A 20552-nucleotide genomic window follows, 5' to 3' on the forward strand; every position below is an offset into this window, starting at 1 on the left:
TCTCTACTTTGAAAGGCACAAAGGCACCCATCTGTCAGCCTGACCCAGTCTCAAGGGAGGTGTGCTGCCTACCAGGGGCATGGATCAGGGATGTTGCAGAGAGGCTGCCTGCTCTAGTGAGTCCTGCTATTACCCACTTCTAGTGATCCGTGTGGAGGCTAGTGATATAGGTAGCAGTAGCCCAGAGAACATGAAGAAGGACTACAGAGCACTGGGAGAGGTGGTTAGGGGCTCTGGAGCTCAGATTGTCTTTTCATCAATTCTCCAGGATACAGGGGAGAACCCTAAAAAGGCTAGGAGGATTGGGCAGGTTAACAAATGGTTAGAAGGGTGGCGCCATAGTCAGGGGTTTGACTATCTTGAACACGAGACCCAAGTTTGTATGCCTGGTCTACTGGGGCTGGTGGAGCTGGTCTGACAATGGGAAGAGTGGTTTTGGTAGGAAGCTTGCCAGACTGGTCAAGGAAGCTTTAAACTAGATGTTTTGGGGGAGAGGGGCATAATTCCGTCCCAACACACCCAGTCAATTGCTAGCACCTATAATAAATGCTTGGAGCCATGTAGAAAGATTCCAGCTGCTCCAGCCAATGAGCTGGTTTCATTTGGAGCTCGGCTCAGATGCTTATGTACAAATTGGGGGTGCTGGCTGATGAGAAAATGAACATGAGCCAGCAGTGTGCGCTTGCAGGCCAGAAAGCCAACTGTATCCTGGGCTGCATCAAAAGGAGCATGACCAGCAGGTCAAAGGAGGTGATCCTGCCCCTCTACTCTGCTCTTGTGAGACCTCACTTGGAGTATTGTGTACAGTTCTGGTGTCCTCAACATAAAATGAGCATGGAAGTGTTGGAACAAGTGCAGAGAAGGGCCATGAGGATGATCAGGGGACTGGAGCATCTCCCATATGAAGATAGGCAGAGAAAGTTGGGTCTGTTCAGCCTGGAGAAGGCTGTGTGGAGACCTCATAGCAGCCTTCTAGTATCTGAAGGGGACCTATAGGGATGCTGGGGAGGGACTCTCCATTAGGCACTCTAGTGATAGACAAGGGATAACAGGTTCAAACTTACATGGGGGAAGTTTAGATTGGATATAAGGAAGAAGTACTTTTCTGTGAGGGTGGTGAGGCACTGGAATGGGTTGCCCAGGGAAGCTGTGAATACTTTATCCCTGGCAGTGTTCAAGGCCAGGTTCCACAGAGCCTTGGGTGACGTGGTTTAGTGTGAGGTGTCCGTGCCCATGGCAGGGGGGTTGGAACTAGATGATCTTGGGGTCTTTTCCAACCCTAACTATTGTATGATTCTAAGTGCAAAGTCCTGCATCTGGGCAGGAACAGTCCCAAGCACCATTATATGCTGGGTTTTGACCAGCTGGAAAGCAGCTTGGCGAAAAAGACCCTGGTGGTTCTACTAGCCACCAGGCTACATAAGCCAGCTAGGTGCCTTTGCTGCAAAAAAGGCTACTGGCTGCATTAGGCAAAGTATTGCCAGCATGTCAAGGAAAGGGATCTTTTCCTTCAACTCAACACTGGTGAGGCCACTCCTCCTGGAGTGCTGTGTCCAGTGCTGAACACCCCAGTACAAGAGAGACATGGGACATTCTGGAGAAACTCCAGCCAAGGGCCTTAAGCATGATATAGGGACTGGAGCACCTCATATATGAGGAAAGGCTTAGAGGGCTTTAACTCTCTACCCTAAAGGAGAGAAGGCTCAGGGGGGATCTTATCAATATTTACAAACACCTGAAGGAAGGGTGCTAATGGGACAGAGCCAGATTCTTTTCAGTGGTGCCAGGACCAGAGACAGTGGGCACAAATCAAATGCAAGAGGCTCCCTCTGAAAATCAGGGAACAATTTTGTCCTGTGAGGGTGACTGAACACTGGCACAGGTTGCCCAGAGTGGGTGTGGAGCCTCCATCATTAGAGATATTCAAAAGCTGTCTAAACATTGTCCTGGGTAACAGGGTCTATGTGGCCCTGCTTGAGCAGGGGTGGGTTGAACAGATGACCTGAAGAGATCCCTACAATCCTCAACCCTTCTGTAATGTAATTGTATCTTATGATTGAAACTATGGCTTCTTTTCTTAGTAATTGGTATGTAGCTAGTATTTTTCTTGAGAATATTATTCTCTAGAATAATGGATTTTTTAATTTACTAAAAGGAGAGAGAAAACTGATGGGTAATAAAAGTGTGAGTTACATTTAAGGGTTTACACATTTTCCACCTCTCTTCTCTCACAGATCTACCTTTAAATCTTGACTACGTCCATAGGGTTTTAAGATATCAATACATTGCTTCTGGAATATGCATCTATTACATGAATAGCCTCACTGATGTCATTGTGATATAAATGAAGCCAAGACTTATTGAAGACATCTTCGTCCCTCCTTGTTTGAAATCTTACAATATTAGGTGTAGCATCATTTCAGATTCATCATTACTTTCCTGAGACATATGAAAAATATATCTACTCTCTTCCCTTATTTGGGATTAAATTTTACAATAATACTATATTATCGTGAATATCACTGGGAGATCATTTAAATATCCCCTTAATGGGTTTTATTGCTTAATTCTAATATATATATACACACACACAGACACAAACACACACACCCCCCTCACCTTAGCTGGCACTTTCCATTTCCTGGTTGGAAGACATTGTCATTCAGTTTTTCTGTGGTATATTTATTGCTCCTTTAAGTAAAGCTCTTCCAAATATATATATATATATATATAGTTTAGTTTATATATTTATATATATTTTTATATATATATAGTTTAGAATATTCATGAAGAGAAATGCACACATAATAAAGGTAGAATATCTTCACAGCTCTTACCAAGCTACATGTTATGGTGATTCCAGGTGGAAACAAAGACAATCTAATTTAATGTGTTTTTAAATAGCCTCCAGCATCAGGCAAAATGAACTAAGCATCACTATTCTTAATGGTGTTCTGCATTTGTTTAAAAAAGCATGTAATGCTTTTTATCTATAGTGAAAATTGTAAATTAGGATAAATGAAATTGTAAATTAGGATATATAAAAAACCAATGCTGTTTTAATGGTTATTTTGTTAATAACGCAAATACTTCAGTAAAACGTATATAAGCTATAATAAAAAAGAAAAATGTATCTTTTTAACAAAAAAGGAATTACCTGAAATTGCTTCTTAATTAGCTGTTTGTTGTCATTAATGCAGAGAACATGAGGATTAGTGGTGACTTTTCGTTTAGGAAAAAAACAAAGCTAAACAGACAAAACCAGAGCTTTTGAATGTATAAAAGCTGTTCTGAATTCAGTAAATGAAAGATATGTATTGCTTTAGTTTATTAGACTTTCTAGGCCAATCCTTGGTGGAATAGAGATACTGTTCTGGAAACTACTTAATCATTCAGTTTCACTGGACTTCTCTACTTTCTTCTCCACCTGATGTATGGACTGTGTTTATTACAATAAAATTTGAAGAGAGCTTGCATATTGGCTCATGCAAGAACTCTTTGGTGTATGAAATTCAATTGGTCTCTAGACCATGCTAGCTCAACGCTTGTGTGCCTTGTGGTGTAGAAGCTGGAACAGTCTAATGAAGCTGAAACTTTCTTGTTCTAGCTCTCTGAACATCAGCTAAACACCTTGGCTTGAGGAGGGAGTTTGGTTATTGGAACGTTGACTCAGTGCATCTATATAAGTTTCTCTGTGGCTCGTATGATGTGTTGTAAAAAAAAGAAACTGCCTTTCTCAGGTGAACTCCTAACATTTTGTCAGTGACAGGACCATCTACCTTCTCCAGATTGTGAAGCATTTAGAAAAAGCTATAATAATGAACAAAAATGCAAGTCTAGGGATGAAAAAGTACCTTTAGTGTATGATAATTTTGTGGAAATTGAGAATCTTGAAGATGATATCACATCATCATGAAGATTTTAGGGAGTTGGGAAAATAATATTTCTAATCCTGTCATAGATACTGCTTCACTGGGGATGTGGAATGAAATCCTAGAATTCTTATTAATTTTAATTTATCTCTTACTATTTTACAACATTGGCAGGAACAAACAAAAATCTTGAACAGCAAGGAACTACTGTAATGTTTCTTAGTAAAAATGGTAACAATGATTTTTATCTTTCCTTTGGATAATGAATCAGAGTAAACTAATATAATCTGAAAATGCACTGCAGACTGGACTTTCTAATTTCTGTTTGTTGCTACTTCTCAGCAAGCAAAAGAATTTCAGAGGTCTCCTCCTCTTGCATTGCTTGCTATGCTTCCATTTTAGTTTGCTCTTGCTTTATCTTTCAAAGTCTCACAAAGTTTTCCTTTTGAAATATGCCTTTTTTCCTTTTCACTTGTCTCCTTTTTTAAATAACACACAATAGCACAGGACTGGCACAGTGACAACATAACTGGGTGAGAAAATGAAATGTGTGACATGTCTCATTAAAACTTAGTTCAAAATCTTGCATCACTGAAGAGATTTGCTTTAAATGTTACCTAAAGAATAAACAGAAATAAGTGAATCTCTTTGGTGGGTAAAATCTGGCTCAGAGCCATGATGGTTAAATCTGTCAACAAAGAGAATATGGCACAGGAGATGAGCTATTTTGACAGTCTTTTAAAATAAGACTAGCTAATGTTAAATTGCATCATTTAATAATTCAGTTCATGATGCTTAAAATAAATATGTCCATTGTGGGAATTCTGTATCAACTATAATCTGCTGATTTCATGTAAATCTGCTCACTGTTGAGATTATGTTTAGAGAGGCTATCATTATTATTCTGTTCTGTTGAACCTGCTAATATTATGTGTGCTCTTGAAAACTCAGAGTGAAATTGTGAGTGCTTCCACAGGTATATTTTGGCATCACATGGCAAATGCGATTACTTAGAAAACAGCTGATAGGTCACATTTTAATAGGTTAAATTTTCCCTGAAATTTGACATCAGAATTTTGCCCAGGGAGGTTGTGAGTGCTCCATCCCTGGCAGTGTTCAAGGCCAGGTTGGATGAAGCCTTGTGTTGGATGGTTTAGTGAGAGGTGTCCATGGCAGGGGGGTTGGAACTAGATGATCTTGAGGTCCTTTCCAACCCTAACCATTCTATGATTCTATGATTCTATGATTAATTAGGAGAAATTAAGGACTTATTTGAATAAAATCTAAAAGAGTAATTCAGGAGTGTACTGAGATCTCATTTTTTCTGTGGTACTTGGATTAAATTGAAATGTTGACAAATATATCGCAGAAGAAAGTAGAATACCATTTTCTAGATTTTACAAATAAAAATTACTATTATAAAGTAGGAGAGTAAAAATGCGTTTAGTGAGATAATATTGGAATAGTCTGTTATTTGGAAAAGAGTATAGAAAACTGTAAACTCTGCCAGGTTGGACAGAGCCTTGAGCAGCATGGTCTAGTGTGAGGCATCCTTGCCCATGAAGTGGGGTTGGAATTGAATGATCTTAAGGTCCTTTCCAACCCTAACCATTCTATGATTCCACGATTGGAAGTTCTCCTATATGATATAGCATGTTAAGTTAAGATAAAAATCATCCTGAACTGTATTAATGCCTACAGTAAGAATTCAGACTAAAGGCTGGTTAATTAATATGTTCTGGTCTCTAGTTATCTGAATACCAATCACTGAAAATTCATAGAGGGACTTGTGAATCTGAAATTCAAATGGAAATAGGTGTGACAAATCTTAAAGTCTTCCTCTGGTATTGCCATAAATAATCTCCAATTCCAGAAGTAGTTTGTATGTTAAAATGGATCTGATTAAACTAATCTGCTCTCTGTTTTTCACAGTACCGTCTTCTGGCTTTTTTGTGAAAATAGGATTAACACTTTGTATGCTATTCAAAAATAGTCTATGACCTTTATATTCAATTAGTAGCTTTCAGACTGTGGTGGAATTCAAAGTGTGTAGGGGGAAGAAAACCCACACTGCTGTAATTGGCAGGTTTGATTTTAATCACTGGAACTCAGTTAACATAGAATCCACACATTGTAATTTTCAAGTAATTTTAAAAGCAGAATTATTATGTTCTTCATCTAAAGACTTCTGAAAGACGTTTCACAATGATCCTTTACAGATCTAAAAGATACTGAGCTGAATTTGATTGTGGCATCTTTTCATTAGCTCATTTTATTTTTGGTTTCATTTACCTTTGAGAATAAGATAATATATATTCATGAACTGGGTTTTTCTTGCAATTAATGAAAAAATAAATCCATCAGTTACAACATGTTTTTCTCTCTTGGGTTGGTAACTCAGTTACTTTTTTAAGCATTCACATAACGATCCATTTTGTTACCCTCTCTAAATATTAACTATCTTCTGTTTAACAATAGAATTAATAACATCTAATGGTTTACAGTACCTTCCTTTTCCATGTGTATGAAATCTTTCTCAATTTAAAAGTTTGTTCCACCAATTTAGGTAGATGCACAAATATGCAAAATTGTGTTTCACAGTAATTGCAGTTCCTGTAAGATAAAATGGGGCTATATATAATAAAACCAACAGATGCCCTGGTTTTTATTCAGTGAGAAAAATTATATATAAAGTATGTTTCACTGACAGCTGAAAAGGGAAGTGTTTCTGTGGAAGAACAGCAAAAAAATTCACTGAAACAGGAGTTTGCAAAATATCAGTGACAGATACAAAAACAAAACCACATCTTCACAGCTGATCATTTTGTGCAATAAAATTTCTAAATGAAACAGATGTCTCTCCTTTTCTCAGCTTGGCTGACATGAATCACAGATGCCCATTAGCCAAAATAACTATAGGAAACACTTTATACTAAAAGTAGCAGAGAAATATTTTGCAGAACTTTTTTTTAATGCTAGAGTAAAATGACAAGTTTACAGTGATGACTGACGCACAGCTCATGCATTTCAGAACTGGGTAAAGATTCAGTGTTAAAGGCTGTCAAGCACTTGGCCTTTAGCCGTCTTGAGTCCTCTGATAACATCTGGATTGCATGAAGATCTAAAAAAGTTTCTAGCTTACACATAATAAACATTTTCACTCCTTTAATTATCTCTGAAAGCCTTGTATGTCGCATATATAGCTTTTTATTTCCTGCTCACCCACAAGACCTTCTGAAATGTCATTCTGAATTTGAAGTTTTCCTACAACAACTATAGACTGTTATATGTAGGCATAAAATTCAAATTGAATTACCAATCCAAAGTGAAATTATCACCATTCTTTAGAAAATGCAAAGTGTTATAGCTTCAAGTGTTGTTCTAAACTATGCAGGTTGGTATTCCTTATAAATATGTTACTCAGAAATGCAACTACCATCTCCCTAAAACCTTTATGTGGATGTCTCAAAATCTTATATTCAGCTCCTTTTCCAGTCTTTTGGCTAATATAGGTGGAAAAAACCTATAAGGTTTGTATTTGGTGAAGGTAAGAGGTGAGTAGCGTAAAAAAGTTGGCTTAGTAAGAATTTTTTACTTAGTAAGTAAACTTCCAAATCAGCTTAGGAAAAAAATTTTGACACACACTTAGCTACAGAGGAGCAATAGGAAACCATCAACATTGGTGGTACCTTACATATTAGACAAATAAGTATGCTGAAAAATTTAGCTCTAAATCCAGATTTGGATAAAAATATAGTTGTTTGAAATTGTTCATATATATGTGGTGTAGGGGTTTTCTTCATTTTCTGATTTAGTTCTGATCACTACAGTGTTTGTGCTTCTAGTGCCAAGCAGCATTCTCAGGCACCGGAATATTGTTACTGGAAGTGCATTTTTTTTTTTTTTTTTACAAGTTCCTGGCATGCTTTTGCTATCACTCTCCAAAACAATTTACATGCATGATTCATGACTTAAATTTCGCCAGATCCTATTCCTGGGAACTGTTTGCATAGGGTTATGCTATTCTGGAAATAGAGAATTTATTAGAATGGATTTTTCCAGACTCTACTGATTCCTGAATAAAAAAACAGGCATTGCAGCCTCAATGTACTATCATCAACTTTTGTAAGAATTTGTAATACCAGATCTGTCTTTGGAAAGCATACGGGAAAACTGCATTTAAAGATTTTCTTCCTCCTCCCCATCTTTCTTGCTCAAACAGTCCTTTGTTTTGTATTTCTAGCACACATGTCTAAGGAGGAGCAACCTCCTATAACTGCTGTTCATCATTCTGCTGTGAAAATACTGTATTGTACCATGTTGGTCATGGACCACTAGTAAGCTCTGATACCACAATATGTTTGAAGATAAGGTGGTGTCTCCTCTCTGGAGAAGAAAACACTTAAAGTCTTTTGAGAACTAGTTACACTAAATGACATTACAGAATGGGCTGCAGGCTGCAAGATACTCTCCAGTCCCCCCAAAAGAATGTTACTTAGAAAGGTGAGAATTCACAACTTTAATGTGCCATCAAGAGAAGGGCATGAGGGGTTAAAGTTCACAGTTCACTCCCAAAAAAGGAGTAAGAATGGCCTGAAACATTCAGCTTGAATTCAGCAAGAGAAACGGAAGGCAAAGAAAAAAATAAGATGTATTTGGGAAAGATTCGTCTTAACATCTACTTTCCTACTCTTCATTTTTTGGTGGAACTTCCTATTTATTATAGAATGAAATAAAGATTAAGGAAATACTTATTTTGTAAACTAAACATACACATATGTAATGTAAGTAAAGTTTGTCATTCTTTGATAAATCTATATAGTGTTTCCCAAGGTTTATTTCTGAACTGAGAGAAAATTTCCTTATATAGAAAATCAAAGTTCAGAACCATGATAAATTTGTGAATTTCTACCAAAAATGCTTTGATCCAGGATTCCACAAGCTCCACTGCAAGTATATTTGCAGCTCATTTTTGTAATCAGAGCTTCTACATGATTTGAAAATTCTGCTGAACTCCGAAATTAAAAAGTATACATTTCTTGCTGAAAATAAATCTGAATGCCAAATTCTTTCAGTTAATTATGCAATCAGTGAAATTGGAAGGAACTTTCCAACAGAAATTATGGTTAGTGTATGCAAAAGATCAAATGAACCAGTCACATTGCTGTTCTGAACAAAGCAATGTAATATTGATTTTTTTTTTTTTTTTTTTTTTTTTTTTTGTTATGGGTGTATTGAAATCAGTCAGTACCACAGGTCATTAAGAGATGAAGTTAAGCTTTATATTACTTATATAATGAGTATTAAATCAATACTGAATGCTTAATAAATTTGGGTCTTTCCTTTAGGCTACTTACATTAGTTGATGGAGTGAAAATGATAATAACTTGAAATGAAATGTTCTCCAATTTAGGAGAAATATAAATAATATGATTTATGTTTTTAAAATTAGTATGACATCAGACCAGTTTTTCGATTTTCCTTAATTGTTGTGTATTCTGTCATGTCTTTATCTATGTAGTGAATTTATAACTAGCACAGCAGGTTGGGAATTTTTAATAGGATCTCTTTGAGGAAGAAAAAGGTCAGTATTAACATAAGAATCTTCTTTAAGAATTGTGGTGCAAAGGTTTCTTAGCAGAGAACAGGTGTTGCTGCAAAGCTAAATCTGCCACAACAGTCAAGTCAAAAGATTCTTGGAGCTGTTAGGAAACAAATGCTTCAGTATGTCATCATGACTGCCAGTCAATGGTGACTGAAGATAACTGTGTTTTGTTGGTATTAAATGTGGTTTTTGTACACAGAATTATTTAATATAGAATAAATATTTTAAAAACAAATAAACTACTTCTAAATAAAATGCTCTAATTTTTCTTCCTTTTCAGCTTCATTCTGACCAGGACAAGGGAGATGGATCCCTGAAATACATTTTGTCAGGAGATGGGGCTGGTACTCTTTTTATAATTGATGAGAAAACAGGTGACATTCATGCTACTCGGAGAATTGACAGGGAAGAGAAAGCCTTTTACACCCTACGTGCCCAGGCCATTAACAGAAGAACTCTGAGACCAGTGGAACCTGAATCTGAGTTTGTCATCAAAATCCACGATATCAATGACAATGAACCAACATTTCCAGAAGAAATTTACACTGCTAGTGTCCCTGAAATGTCAATAGTGGGTGAGTGCTTTATACTGAGGCAACTGTGCTATATTGCTGGATGAGTAGTTTCTCTATCCTCTGAAAAGGCAGTCATGCTCAGAATTCTGCCTGATGGGTTAAGTATTTTTCATGTGATTTGTTTGTTCAAATATTGGAAATTCATCCAGAAAGACATTTTTGTGATTTGAGATCTATTTCTACTTGGACTACTAATTTACAGTGATTTGGGACATAAATAGAAAGTAGTCCGTGGTGAATTACCCTCCTCCTGAAGAACTGTTAAAATAAGATTACTAAATTAGTGTGTTGCAAGCTCAGTAATTTTTTTCTTTCATTTTCACGGGAGGTCCCCAGTGGTGATAAGTATTGAAGGGAGAGCTGTCCCCACTTTCACTTTCTGTGACTGAGGAGAGTTACATGTTTAGTCATGTGCTGTTGATACACTGCTGAAAGTAGACACCCTCTTTATTCTCTTTGCTTTCGCTTTTTTTTAGTGTACAGACAAATCCTCTAGCTCTTTCAGTTCCTCCCTTAATTCACTCATGAATGGCAGCTTCACAGATCTTAAACAGCTGCTTGACTTAATCTTTCTTACATTTGCAATGTATTTTGAGTTCTTAACTACAAAGTTGTGGCCTAGATCATGCCAGCTGGTCAGATTCAGAAACAACGGCATTTTGGAATATGAACTATTATTAATTAGTACATACAATTCTTTAGCAAAAAAAGCTTAAAAACATATAGATTTTCTTTTTAAAAATTAATATTCAATTATTCATTGTATAACTGTAGATATAATATTATGTTCTAATATTCATAAAACACACAATAACTTCAATAACTCTTTTGGCCTTTATTACAATTTTAGTTACTATCACTGCTTGAACTAGATCAAACAGTTTTATATATACAGGTATTGAAGTTTTAGTACTTACTTTCATGGACTTTGGAAAATATTAAAAGAGCGAGAAAATACATAATTACTGAAAGAGAATGGCCCTAGCAAGCTGTGTAGCAATGTGTGTTTCTATTCTTAATAAGATATTTCAATCTGCTTTTAGTTTGTGATTGAGTAATTTTTAGAAGTCCAAACATTCAGCAAGTGGGCTTTAGTATAAAGGAAAAATAAAAAAAAAAGATTGAGGGGGAAATCTATTAGATGATTGCATAGGGCCATACTGGAATTCCATCGAACTAGTCCACATAAAGCGAAAAACTGAAATGTCTTCTTTCTTTACTGTTCCAAAATAGACAAAAGTTAATACTGATTTATTAATTTACTGATAAGTTCTTTAGAATCATGCATTTCTGTAAATGTATATAGCTTAGGCAGAGCATCCTGAAAAAGCATTGCTACATTTTCTAGAGCAGCATATGGCAAGATTACAGTACAGTTGAAAAAAGATGTCTTAAAGCTTTCCCTTTAATTCTTATGTTCTTTCTATAAACTCCAGAAGGTATTGCTTAAAATTTTCAAGGAAAGATTTTAAGAAAATGACTCAGTGTGTTCATACTATGCTGTTTTATAACATTCAGTTTATGATCTATTTATTCCTACTTTTGTCGGTCTCAGTTCCAGAAAGATCATCTTCTTCTTAAGTGTTCTCAAATATCCAAGACATTATTTCAGTGATTCTAAAATACTTAGGACACGAGGTTCCAGAGTATCTGTATATCCACATATATCATAAAAATTTGAAAGTGCAAAATATCCCCAAAATTACACTGATAGTTGTCATTAAGCCATATGGTAACTTAGAACCATGCTGACACTCACTTACTCTCTCTTTCCCCTCCCATCTCTGGGTAGGATGGGGAGGAGAATCATAGGAATATAAACCCCACAGGTTGAGATAAGAACAGTCCGGTAACTAAAGTATAATATGAAAATACTACTACTGCTACTAATAAGGGAAATAACATGGAGAGAGAATATAAAACTAAAAAGGAAAGGAAAAAAAAACCAACCCCAAACAAAAAAACAATAAACAGCAGTGATGAGTGATGCACAGAGCAATTGCTTACCACCTTCCGACTGATACCCAATCCGGCCCAAGCAGCGATCTGGGCCTTCCGGGTGACTCCCCCGAGTTCATATACTGGGCATAATATCCTGTGGTATAGAAAACCCCTTCGGTTAGTCTGGGTCAGGTGTCCTGTCTGTGCTTCCTCCCGTTTTCTTTGCCCCTCCTTCCTGGCAAAGCATGAGAGACTGAGAAGTCCTTGATCAAAGTGAGCATTACTTAGCAACAACTAAAACACTGGTGTGTTAGCAGCATTTTTCTCAGTCTAAAGCCTAAACACAGCACTGCACCAGCTACTTGGAAGGAGAAAAATGACTGCTACTGCTGAACCCAGGACAACAGTTAAGCAAAAAAAAAACCCAAAACTTGGATGCATTTGCAGTAGCAACCTTGTGTCTTGCCCAGATAGTTACGCTGAAACAAATAGACTGTTCTGTCAGTAAAATTACCTTGATTTAGAGAATTATAATTAGGTTAAAATCTACCATGTTACTGGATTTCATAAATGTGGTAATTCAGCTGCTGACTACCGACTATCTCATTGGTAGAGTTTTCACTTTATGGCTTTTAGCTTTATGGCTGATCCCTAGAGGCATATGTTCGTCTGTGGTCCATGAGTGGATGACGTGATTTTAAGAGGTATTCCTCAAAGTTAATTAATTTCTGATTGAATTTTCCAACTTAAAAAAATCTACTCTGTAATCACAAAACTAAAGGCTAAATGGACAAGGGGAGAAATGTTCTAAAAGCACACACTGCATACAACTTTTGAGACAAATAGAATTCATTAGAAATCTGGGAGTCAGCTTCAGTCTTGGAAGTCTGAAGAGGTCCCAGTTGACTGAAAGAATGCAAATGTCCCAGTTTTCAAGAAGGGAAAGAAGGAAGACCCTGGTAAGTACAGGCCTGTCTTGCTTCATTGCCTGATAAAATTATGTGAAAAACTCTCCAGCACACAGCTAGACAAATCATAATACACTGAATGGCAGTTGGCTGATGAGTCAGGCTGAAAGTGTTATAGTAAATAGGGTTATGTCAGTCTGGGGGCCAGTCACCAGTGAGTTTTCCCAGGGCTCAATTTTAAAGCCAATGCTCTTTAATGTTTTCAGAAATGTTTTGTATACAGGAGTCAAATGAACATTAAGTAAGTTTGCCAATGATACTAAACTAGGAGGAGCTGCACTCCTCAAGGGTAGAGAGGTCTTAACTTACAAGGTAGAAAGCTGCGCAGCCACCAATCATATGAAATTTAATCACAGCAAGTGAAGGATTTTCCACCTGGGATGGAATAATCCTGGTTATGCATACAAACTGGGAGATCAGTCCTGTGGAAAGAGATCTGGGGGTCTGGATCAATGACAAGTTGAATTTGAGTCAACTGTGTGCCCTGGCAGCCAAAAAGGCCAACCATGTCCCGGGATGCATCAAGGACAGCATAGCTAGCTGGTTGAGGGAGGTGATTGCTCCACTCTACACTGCATGGGTGTGGTCCCACCTTGAGTACTATGTGCAGTTTTGGTATCTCAGTGTAAGAATGACATCACACGAGTGTGTCCGGAGGAGAGCAGCCAAGATGGTTAAAGGTCCTGAGGGCAACACTTACAAGGAGCAGCTGAGGTCACTTGTTTTGTTCAGCTTGAAGAAGGGAGGCTGAGGGGTCACTGAAGTCTACAATTTCCTTAAGGGAGTCAGCAAAGGAGTAGGTGCTGATCTTCTCTCTCTGGTGAACTATGATAGGACATAAGGAAATTGAATGAAGCTGTGTCAGGGGAAGTGAGGGTACACAGTCACTGGAACAGGCTCCCCGGGGAAGTGGTCATGGTACCAAACCTGTCAGAGTTCAAGGAGGGTCTGGAGGATGCTCTTAGTAATATGATTTAGTTTTAGGTAGTCCAGCAAGGAGCAGGAAGTTGGACTTGATGATCCTTATGGGCCCCTTCTTATCTCTATTTTAAGAAGTGTCAAAAACATAGCTGTTCTGCAGGTTTGCAACTGTGTTGTCTATTTATACACACTTGTACTTCAACCACAGTAATGAGATGTTGTGTATGCACTTACCTGAATACCAGAAAGAAAACAGACATTGTAGCATATCTTACTATATATGCTTCATTGCTTTTAGAGCCACAGTGTATAGTGCAGATAAGAGCTAGAGTTCAGAGATACTGGATTTCTGTTCTTACATTTTCAGCAAGATGATCAGTGGACTGGAGCACCTGCCGTATGAAGATAGGCTGAGGAAGTTGGGTCTGTTCAGCCTGGAGAATAAAAGGCTGCGTGGAGACCTCCAGGGATGCTGGGAAGAGACTCTTCATTAGGGACTGTAGTGATAGGACAAGGGGTAACAGGTTCAAACTTAAACAGGGGAAGTTTAAATTGGATATAAGGAGAAAATTCTTTCCTGTAAGGGTGGTGAGGCACTGGAATGAGCTGCCCAGGGAGGTTGTGAGTGCTCCATCCCTGGCGGTGTTCAAGGCCAGGTTGGACAGAGCCTTGGGAGACATGGGTTAGTGTGAGGTGTCTGTGCCCATGGCAGGGAGGTTGGAACTAGATGATCTTAAGGTCCTTTCCAACCCTAACTGTTCTATGATTCTATGATTAATAAGCTGTTAAATTGGTAAACCTGTTAAATTGGTAAACTTTTAATCACCAGTATTTCATTACTAATTCATAAATGAAGGCTGTTACTTCCTAATGTCCTGCTTCCTTCACCAAAAGCATCAGACGTGAGCAAGTAGCAAAAATGTGCAAGAAGCATTAGGAAATCTGTGCACCCCTTGGAGTACAATGTTTGCTTCATCCTACAATGCTTTGTACTGTAAGGTACTACAAAGGGGGCCAGGAGGTGAGAGACTATTAAGTCTTTATCTACTCCATCTACCCCCATCCTTGAGTTACCAAATCATGATGTAGCCATACACCAGCCTCTTTCAGACCTCAAGCAGAATTCTTGATTTCTTCCTCAAGCTGTGTTGTTAGTCAGACGGATACCTGAGAGTGTGACTGTTTCTACTATCAAATACAGTGTTTTGAGGAAGGCCCATTTATTCTTTGTCATCTTGTTCAACTTCTTCCTGCTGCTCGTTAGTCATAGTAAAGACAGGTAAATGGACCAACTTTAGGATCTTGCACCTGGGTCATTATCCTCAGACATCCTTCCTGTTCTCCTGAAGTCTTCGTATGATTACTAGGTGTTTTATTTTCTTTCAGTTTTTTCTTTTCCTTACTCTCAAAGTTTTTAACTCAGAATATTCTTACAGTTTTAACAGAAATCTTCTGTCCGTCATACTCTTACCTATCTCTTTCTGGTCATTTGAAGGTTTATTTTCAGTACTGCAGATCAGTCTAGTACCCTCCATACAGCTTTTCCCATGGTTGTTGCCTATTGGTATCTTTTAGACAAGTTTTCAGAACTTCCTGATATTTAGACCTCTTTTTTTTTCTTTTTTTTTTTTTAATCATCACATTCTTTCTTTTATTTGTTGCTGTTTCTCTATTCATCTCTTGTAGCCTATGTATTTCTAATAATTTATTATTTTTATTGCATCCCATATCCTCAGTACTGTTTCTAAAATCTGTCATGCTCCCTCACTGGTCTGTTCTGCTTCTGACTTAGTGATATCAATATATGCTTCATAAAATGTAATCTCCCTTTTGGTTTACATGTGAGTTACAGGTTGGGTATCCCACAGTTAGCATGTCATCTCTACCTCTTTTTGCCTTTCTCTTTAGACAGCAGTTAGAGCTACTGTTGCTTGGCTTTCTCCATAGTTCTTTTTGTGCACTCCCTCATTAGTGCTATTCTGCCAATTCCCAGTCCTTAGTCCTCTCTGCCACAGCATTTATCTTATAATACTGCCTTCTTTTTTCCTATAAACAAAGATTTGTTTCTTTTTACAGTTACCTCACCAAACCTTTTGCATTTTCTGACTTATAATTTCAGACTATGCATAATGACAGGTTTTGAAAACCCAGAATATTGTATTACATTTTTTAGATTTTTTACAGACTCTGATTTCGCTCTGCACACAAATCCTACCATCAGGAGAGGAGACAAAAAAAGGAAATAAATCCCAACCAAACCCAAAAAAAACACCCCAAAGACTAAACAGTTTTTCTTTAGAAGGAACATCATATAAGAATTTGAAATACCCACTGACGTACTTGCTTCCAGCTTCTTGTTTTCAAAGTTAAAGGAGTACCATGTAACCAAAGACCTTTCTGACATTGATTTCTCTGAAAATTGAGCCCTTTCCACTTCTTCTCTGTTATTCTGCTGCATTAAACAGTTTATTTTAGGGGAGAACATATGTTATTATTCCCTCTCTTTTCCACTAGAAAGAGCAGAAATTTTCTATTAATTAAGCTTGTTATTTGTATGGATAATTTACTATGGAAGGTACATGCTCTAGTTAAATATCACATAAGTGGGAATAAGGAAAAGGAAATGTTCCAGATTGACCGCATCACTGTCTCCTTTATGCAGTCCTATAGAGTTTAGATTAGACTCTTATAAACTTCATCAGAAACAACCTGTGCCTATGTAAAAGACAGAGTTACACCCATACCTGGTAGTGCTGGCTAAGTCACACTCACTCTGCAGCTGTTAAACCCCCCAGCAGGACTGATCATGTTCAGTTTCTTCAGATTTCTGGTCTGGGCTTCTGATTAGATCAGTGTATTTATAGTATTTAGCATCTTCAGCGACTTCAGTGAACTGAAGTAAAGCAAAGCAAGCTGATAGTTTGACAGTTGGCGTGCACAACATAACTGATACCCTGATATACTCCTCCTGTTAGCTTCTTTGCATAGTTTCAGGCAGTTTTTTTGCGATAATCACTCATCTCTCAGCATAAGCCTAGAGACCACGTTTCTCTTCCTCTTACAAGCAACAGCCAATATGAAAGTGGCAAGTTCTGTGTCCTGAATGGAACACAGTAGTCTATCATTGCCCTTGCACTTTTCCTACCAGGTACCTGACTGGTGAAAGCAAAACCCAGGCTGCTGAGGCAACATTAAAAGTATAGTTCATCCTTACTGCTTTTGGGTAATGGGATGCACATTACCCTGAGCATAATCCACTGAGTAAACCACGCTGTGTGAGTGATGAAATTAAGGAGCCCAAATCTCTTCACACAGACTTTAAAGGGAAAAGGATCAAATCTACAGTTTTCAGAAGTTTGTGATAGATTTTATTGGGAGTATATGCAGCCATGCTCACTGCAGCTAGAGAGGACAGCTGGTATGATTTGTCCTGTTTCATGTGTATGTGTACTGCACTAATTAATATGTGTATTATGACTAAGGCAGCAGTAACTATTATACACATCTCCTTACACAGCAAATACAATTGTTTAAGATTTATTTTCATATAATCATAGAATAGTTTGGTTTGGAAAGGACCCTAAAGATCATCTGGTTCCAACCCCCCTGCCATGGGCAAGGACTCCTTCCACTAGACCAGATTACTCAAAGCCTTGTCCAACCTGGTCTTGAACACTTCAGGGATGGGGCAGCCACAAATTCTCTGGGCAACTTGTTCCAGTGTCTCACCACCCTCACAGTAAAGAATTTCTTTCTTATACCTAATCTAAATCTTTTAGATTAAAGCCATTCCCCCTTGGCTTATCACTACATGCCCTTGTAAAAAGTCCTTCTCCCGCATTCCTTAGGCCCCTTTTAGGTATGGGAAGACTGTTACAAGGTCTCCCCTGAGCTTTCTCTTCTCCAGGCTGAACAGCCCAACTCTCTCAGCTTGTCTTCATAGGAGAGGTGCTCCAGCCCTCTGATCATCTTCGTAGCCCTCCTCTGGACAAATCGAGCAGTTCCATGTCTTTTTGACGGGGGAGGCCCAAAGCTGAACACATTACTCCAGGTGGGGTCTCATGGGAGTGGAGTACAGGGGCACAATCACCTCCTTTGACCTACAGTCCAGGAAGAGGTTTGCTTCCTGGGCTGAAAGCGCACACTGATGGCTGATGTTGATCTTCTTATTGATAAACACCCTGAAGGTCTTCTCCTCAGGACTGTTCGTAATCCAGTCTCTGCCCAGCCTGCATTTGTGCACACTTGCACGTCCGGGGAATAGAACAGAACAGAACAGAACAGAACAGAACAGAATAGAATAGAATAGAATAGAATAGGGTTGGAAAGGACCTCAAGATCATCCAGTTCCAACCCCCCTGCCATGGACAGGGACACCTCACACTAAACCATCCCACACAAGGCCTCATCCAACCTGGCCTTGAACACCGCCAGGGATGGAGCACTCACAACTTACCTGGGCAACCCATTCCAGTGTCTCACCACCCTAACAGGAAAGAATTTCCTCCTTATATCCAATTTAAACTTCCCCTGTTTAAGTTTTAACCCGTTACCCCTCGTCCTGTCACTACAATCCCTGACGAAGAGTCCCTCCCCAGCATCCTATAGGCCCCCTTCAGATACTGGAAGGCTGCTATAAGGTCCCCACGCACCCTTCTCTTCTCCAGGCTGAACAGCACCAACTTTCTCAGCCTGTCTTCGTACGGGAGGTGCTCCAGTGCCCTGATCATCCTCGTGGCCCTCCTCTGGACTTGTTCCAGCAGTTCCATGTCCTTTTTATGTTGAGGACACCAGAACTGCACACAATACTCCAGGTGAGGTCTCACAAGAGCAGAGTAGAGGGGCAGGATCACCTCCTTCGACCTGCTGGTCACACTCCTTTTGATGCAGCCCAGGATATGGTTGGCTTTCTGGGCTGCGAGCGCACACTGCCAGCTCATGTTCATTTTCTCATCGACCAGCACCCCCAAGTCCTTCTCTGCAGGGCCGCTCTGAATCTCTTCTTTGCCCAATCTGTAGCTGTGCCTGGGATTGCTCTGACCCAGGTGTAGGACCTTGCACTTGTCATGGTTGAACTTCATCAGGTTGGCATCAGCCCACCTCACAAGCGTGTCAAGGTCCCTCTGGATGGCATCCCTTCCCTCCAGCATATCAACCGGACCACACAGCTTGGTGTCATCGGCAAACTTGCTGAGGGCGCACTCAATCCCACTGTCCATGTCAGCGTTGAAGATGTTAAACAAGACCGGTCCCAACACCGATCCCTGAGGGACACCACTCGTTACTGGTCTCCAGCTGGACATCGAGCCATTGACCACAACTCTTTGTTCGGCCGTCCAGCCAGTTCTTTATCCACCGAGTGGTCCATCCATCAAATTGATATCTCTCCAATTTAGAGAGAAGGATTAGGGAAGTTTAGATTCAATTCATGTAGGAAATAGAGAAGAATGTACTGAAGTTGACTATAGATCATAAATATATTTGAGAAGTCCAATTAACATTATTAGAAATTTTCTTTGTGATCTGCTTGAATGGAAAATGATGCTGTTGGACCTCAGCCTCGTACCATGTGAAACTAAGCTGTCTTTGGATGTTTTAGGTACTTCTGTGGTGCAAGTTACAGCTACAGATGCTGATGACCCTTCATATGGAAACAGTGCCAGAATAATTTACAGCATACTTCAGGGACAGCCATATTTCTCTGTGGAACCAGAAACAGGTCAGGCAAATTGTCATTATTTCCATTAGCATAAACTGTTGGCTTTTTTTCATTTTAAAAATCTTATATCACCTAAAAAAATTATTTAAATAAAACTAACTGAAATGAAACTATCTTTGTTGCTTTTTTCTCATAATATATAATTCTTATAATAAATACAAAAACTTGAGTTATTACAGCTGACATTTTCAATTATAAAGAACTTTACAGTGATACTGTTGATACCTTAGGATCTAAATAGCAACATTTCTGATAAAGGCAAGAATAAAGGTCTGTGTCCTAGAAAATGTTTTCCTTTTTTTCTTAATGATTCCACTTGGGCTAATAAGAGGTGTGCTTTCTACTCATAAACCTTGTGCATAAATATCTTGAATCATTTTTAGCATGAAATGTAAACTGGAAAGGAAGCTGTGATGCAGAGCAAATTTGTTTAACAAAAAGCCTATACTGAAGGCTATTCATAAAACTTATGAACAGAAATTTGTACTTTAAAATCTAAGTATTTTAGAAACATATTTCACAGACTAATACAAAAAAAGATGCATCAGATTGCTGCACATCAAAAATAAAGAGATTGTTAACATTTTTATTATTATTTATTTATTTAAGGCATCATCAGGACTGCTTTGCCAAACATGAACAGAGAGAACAGGGAGCAATACCAAGTAGTTATCCAGGCAAAGGACATGGGAGGCCAGATGGGTGGATTATCAGGGACCACCACCGTCAACATCACTTTGACTGATGTCAACGACAATCCACCTAGATTCCCTCAGAGTAAGCTGCATTTAATAGTTGTCTTGCACTGTAAGAGCTTCAAACTGAAGAGTTAAGCAATCACCATCTGGTCTAATTTAGAGTAAATCTAGATTATGGGGCACACATGAACAAAAGGCTTATGTACTGATTTATTCACTATTATTAAAGCAGTATATTAAATGTTACAGTATT

At 38.5% G+C, this 20552-nt stretch overlaps 1 protein-coding gene across 2 annotated transcripts in view; it reads left to right on the forward strand.

Annotated features, from left to right (window-relative positions):
* The window catches only part of CDH10 (cadherin 10), a 104110-nt gene that overhangs the window by 55960 nt on the left and 27598 nt on the right, over window positions 1-20552 (forward strand). For both annotated transcript variants that reach the window (XM_065667563.1, XM_065667564.1), the window contains exons 3-5: window positions 9758-10052; window positions 19482-19601; window positions 20211-20378. In XM_065667563.1, coding sequence (XP_065523635.1) covers window positions 9758-10052; window positions 19482-19601; window positions 20211-20378 — 583 coding nt within the window. The remainder of the gene's footprint in view (window positions 1-9757; window positions 10053-19481; window positions 19602-20210; window positions 20379-20552) is intronic.

This window comes from Lathamus discolor, chromosome 2 (assembly GCF_037157495.1).
Source record: "Lathamus discolor isolate bLatDis1 chromosome 2, bLatDis1.hap1, whole genome shotgun sequence".
Lineage (NCBI taxonomy): Eukaryota > Metazoa > Chordata > Aves > Psittaciformes > Psittacidae > Lathamus > Lathamus discolor.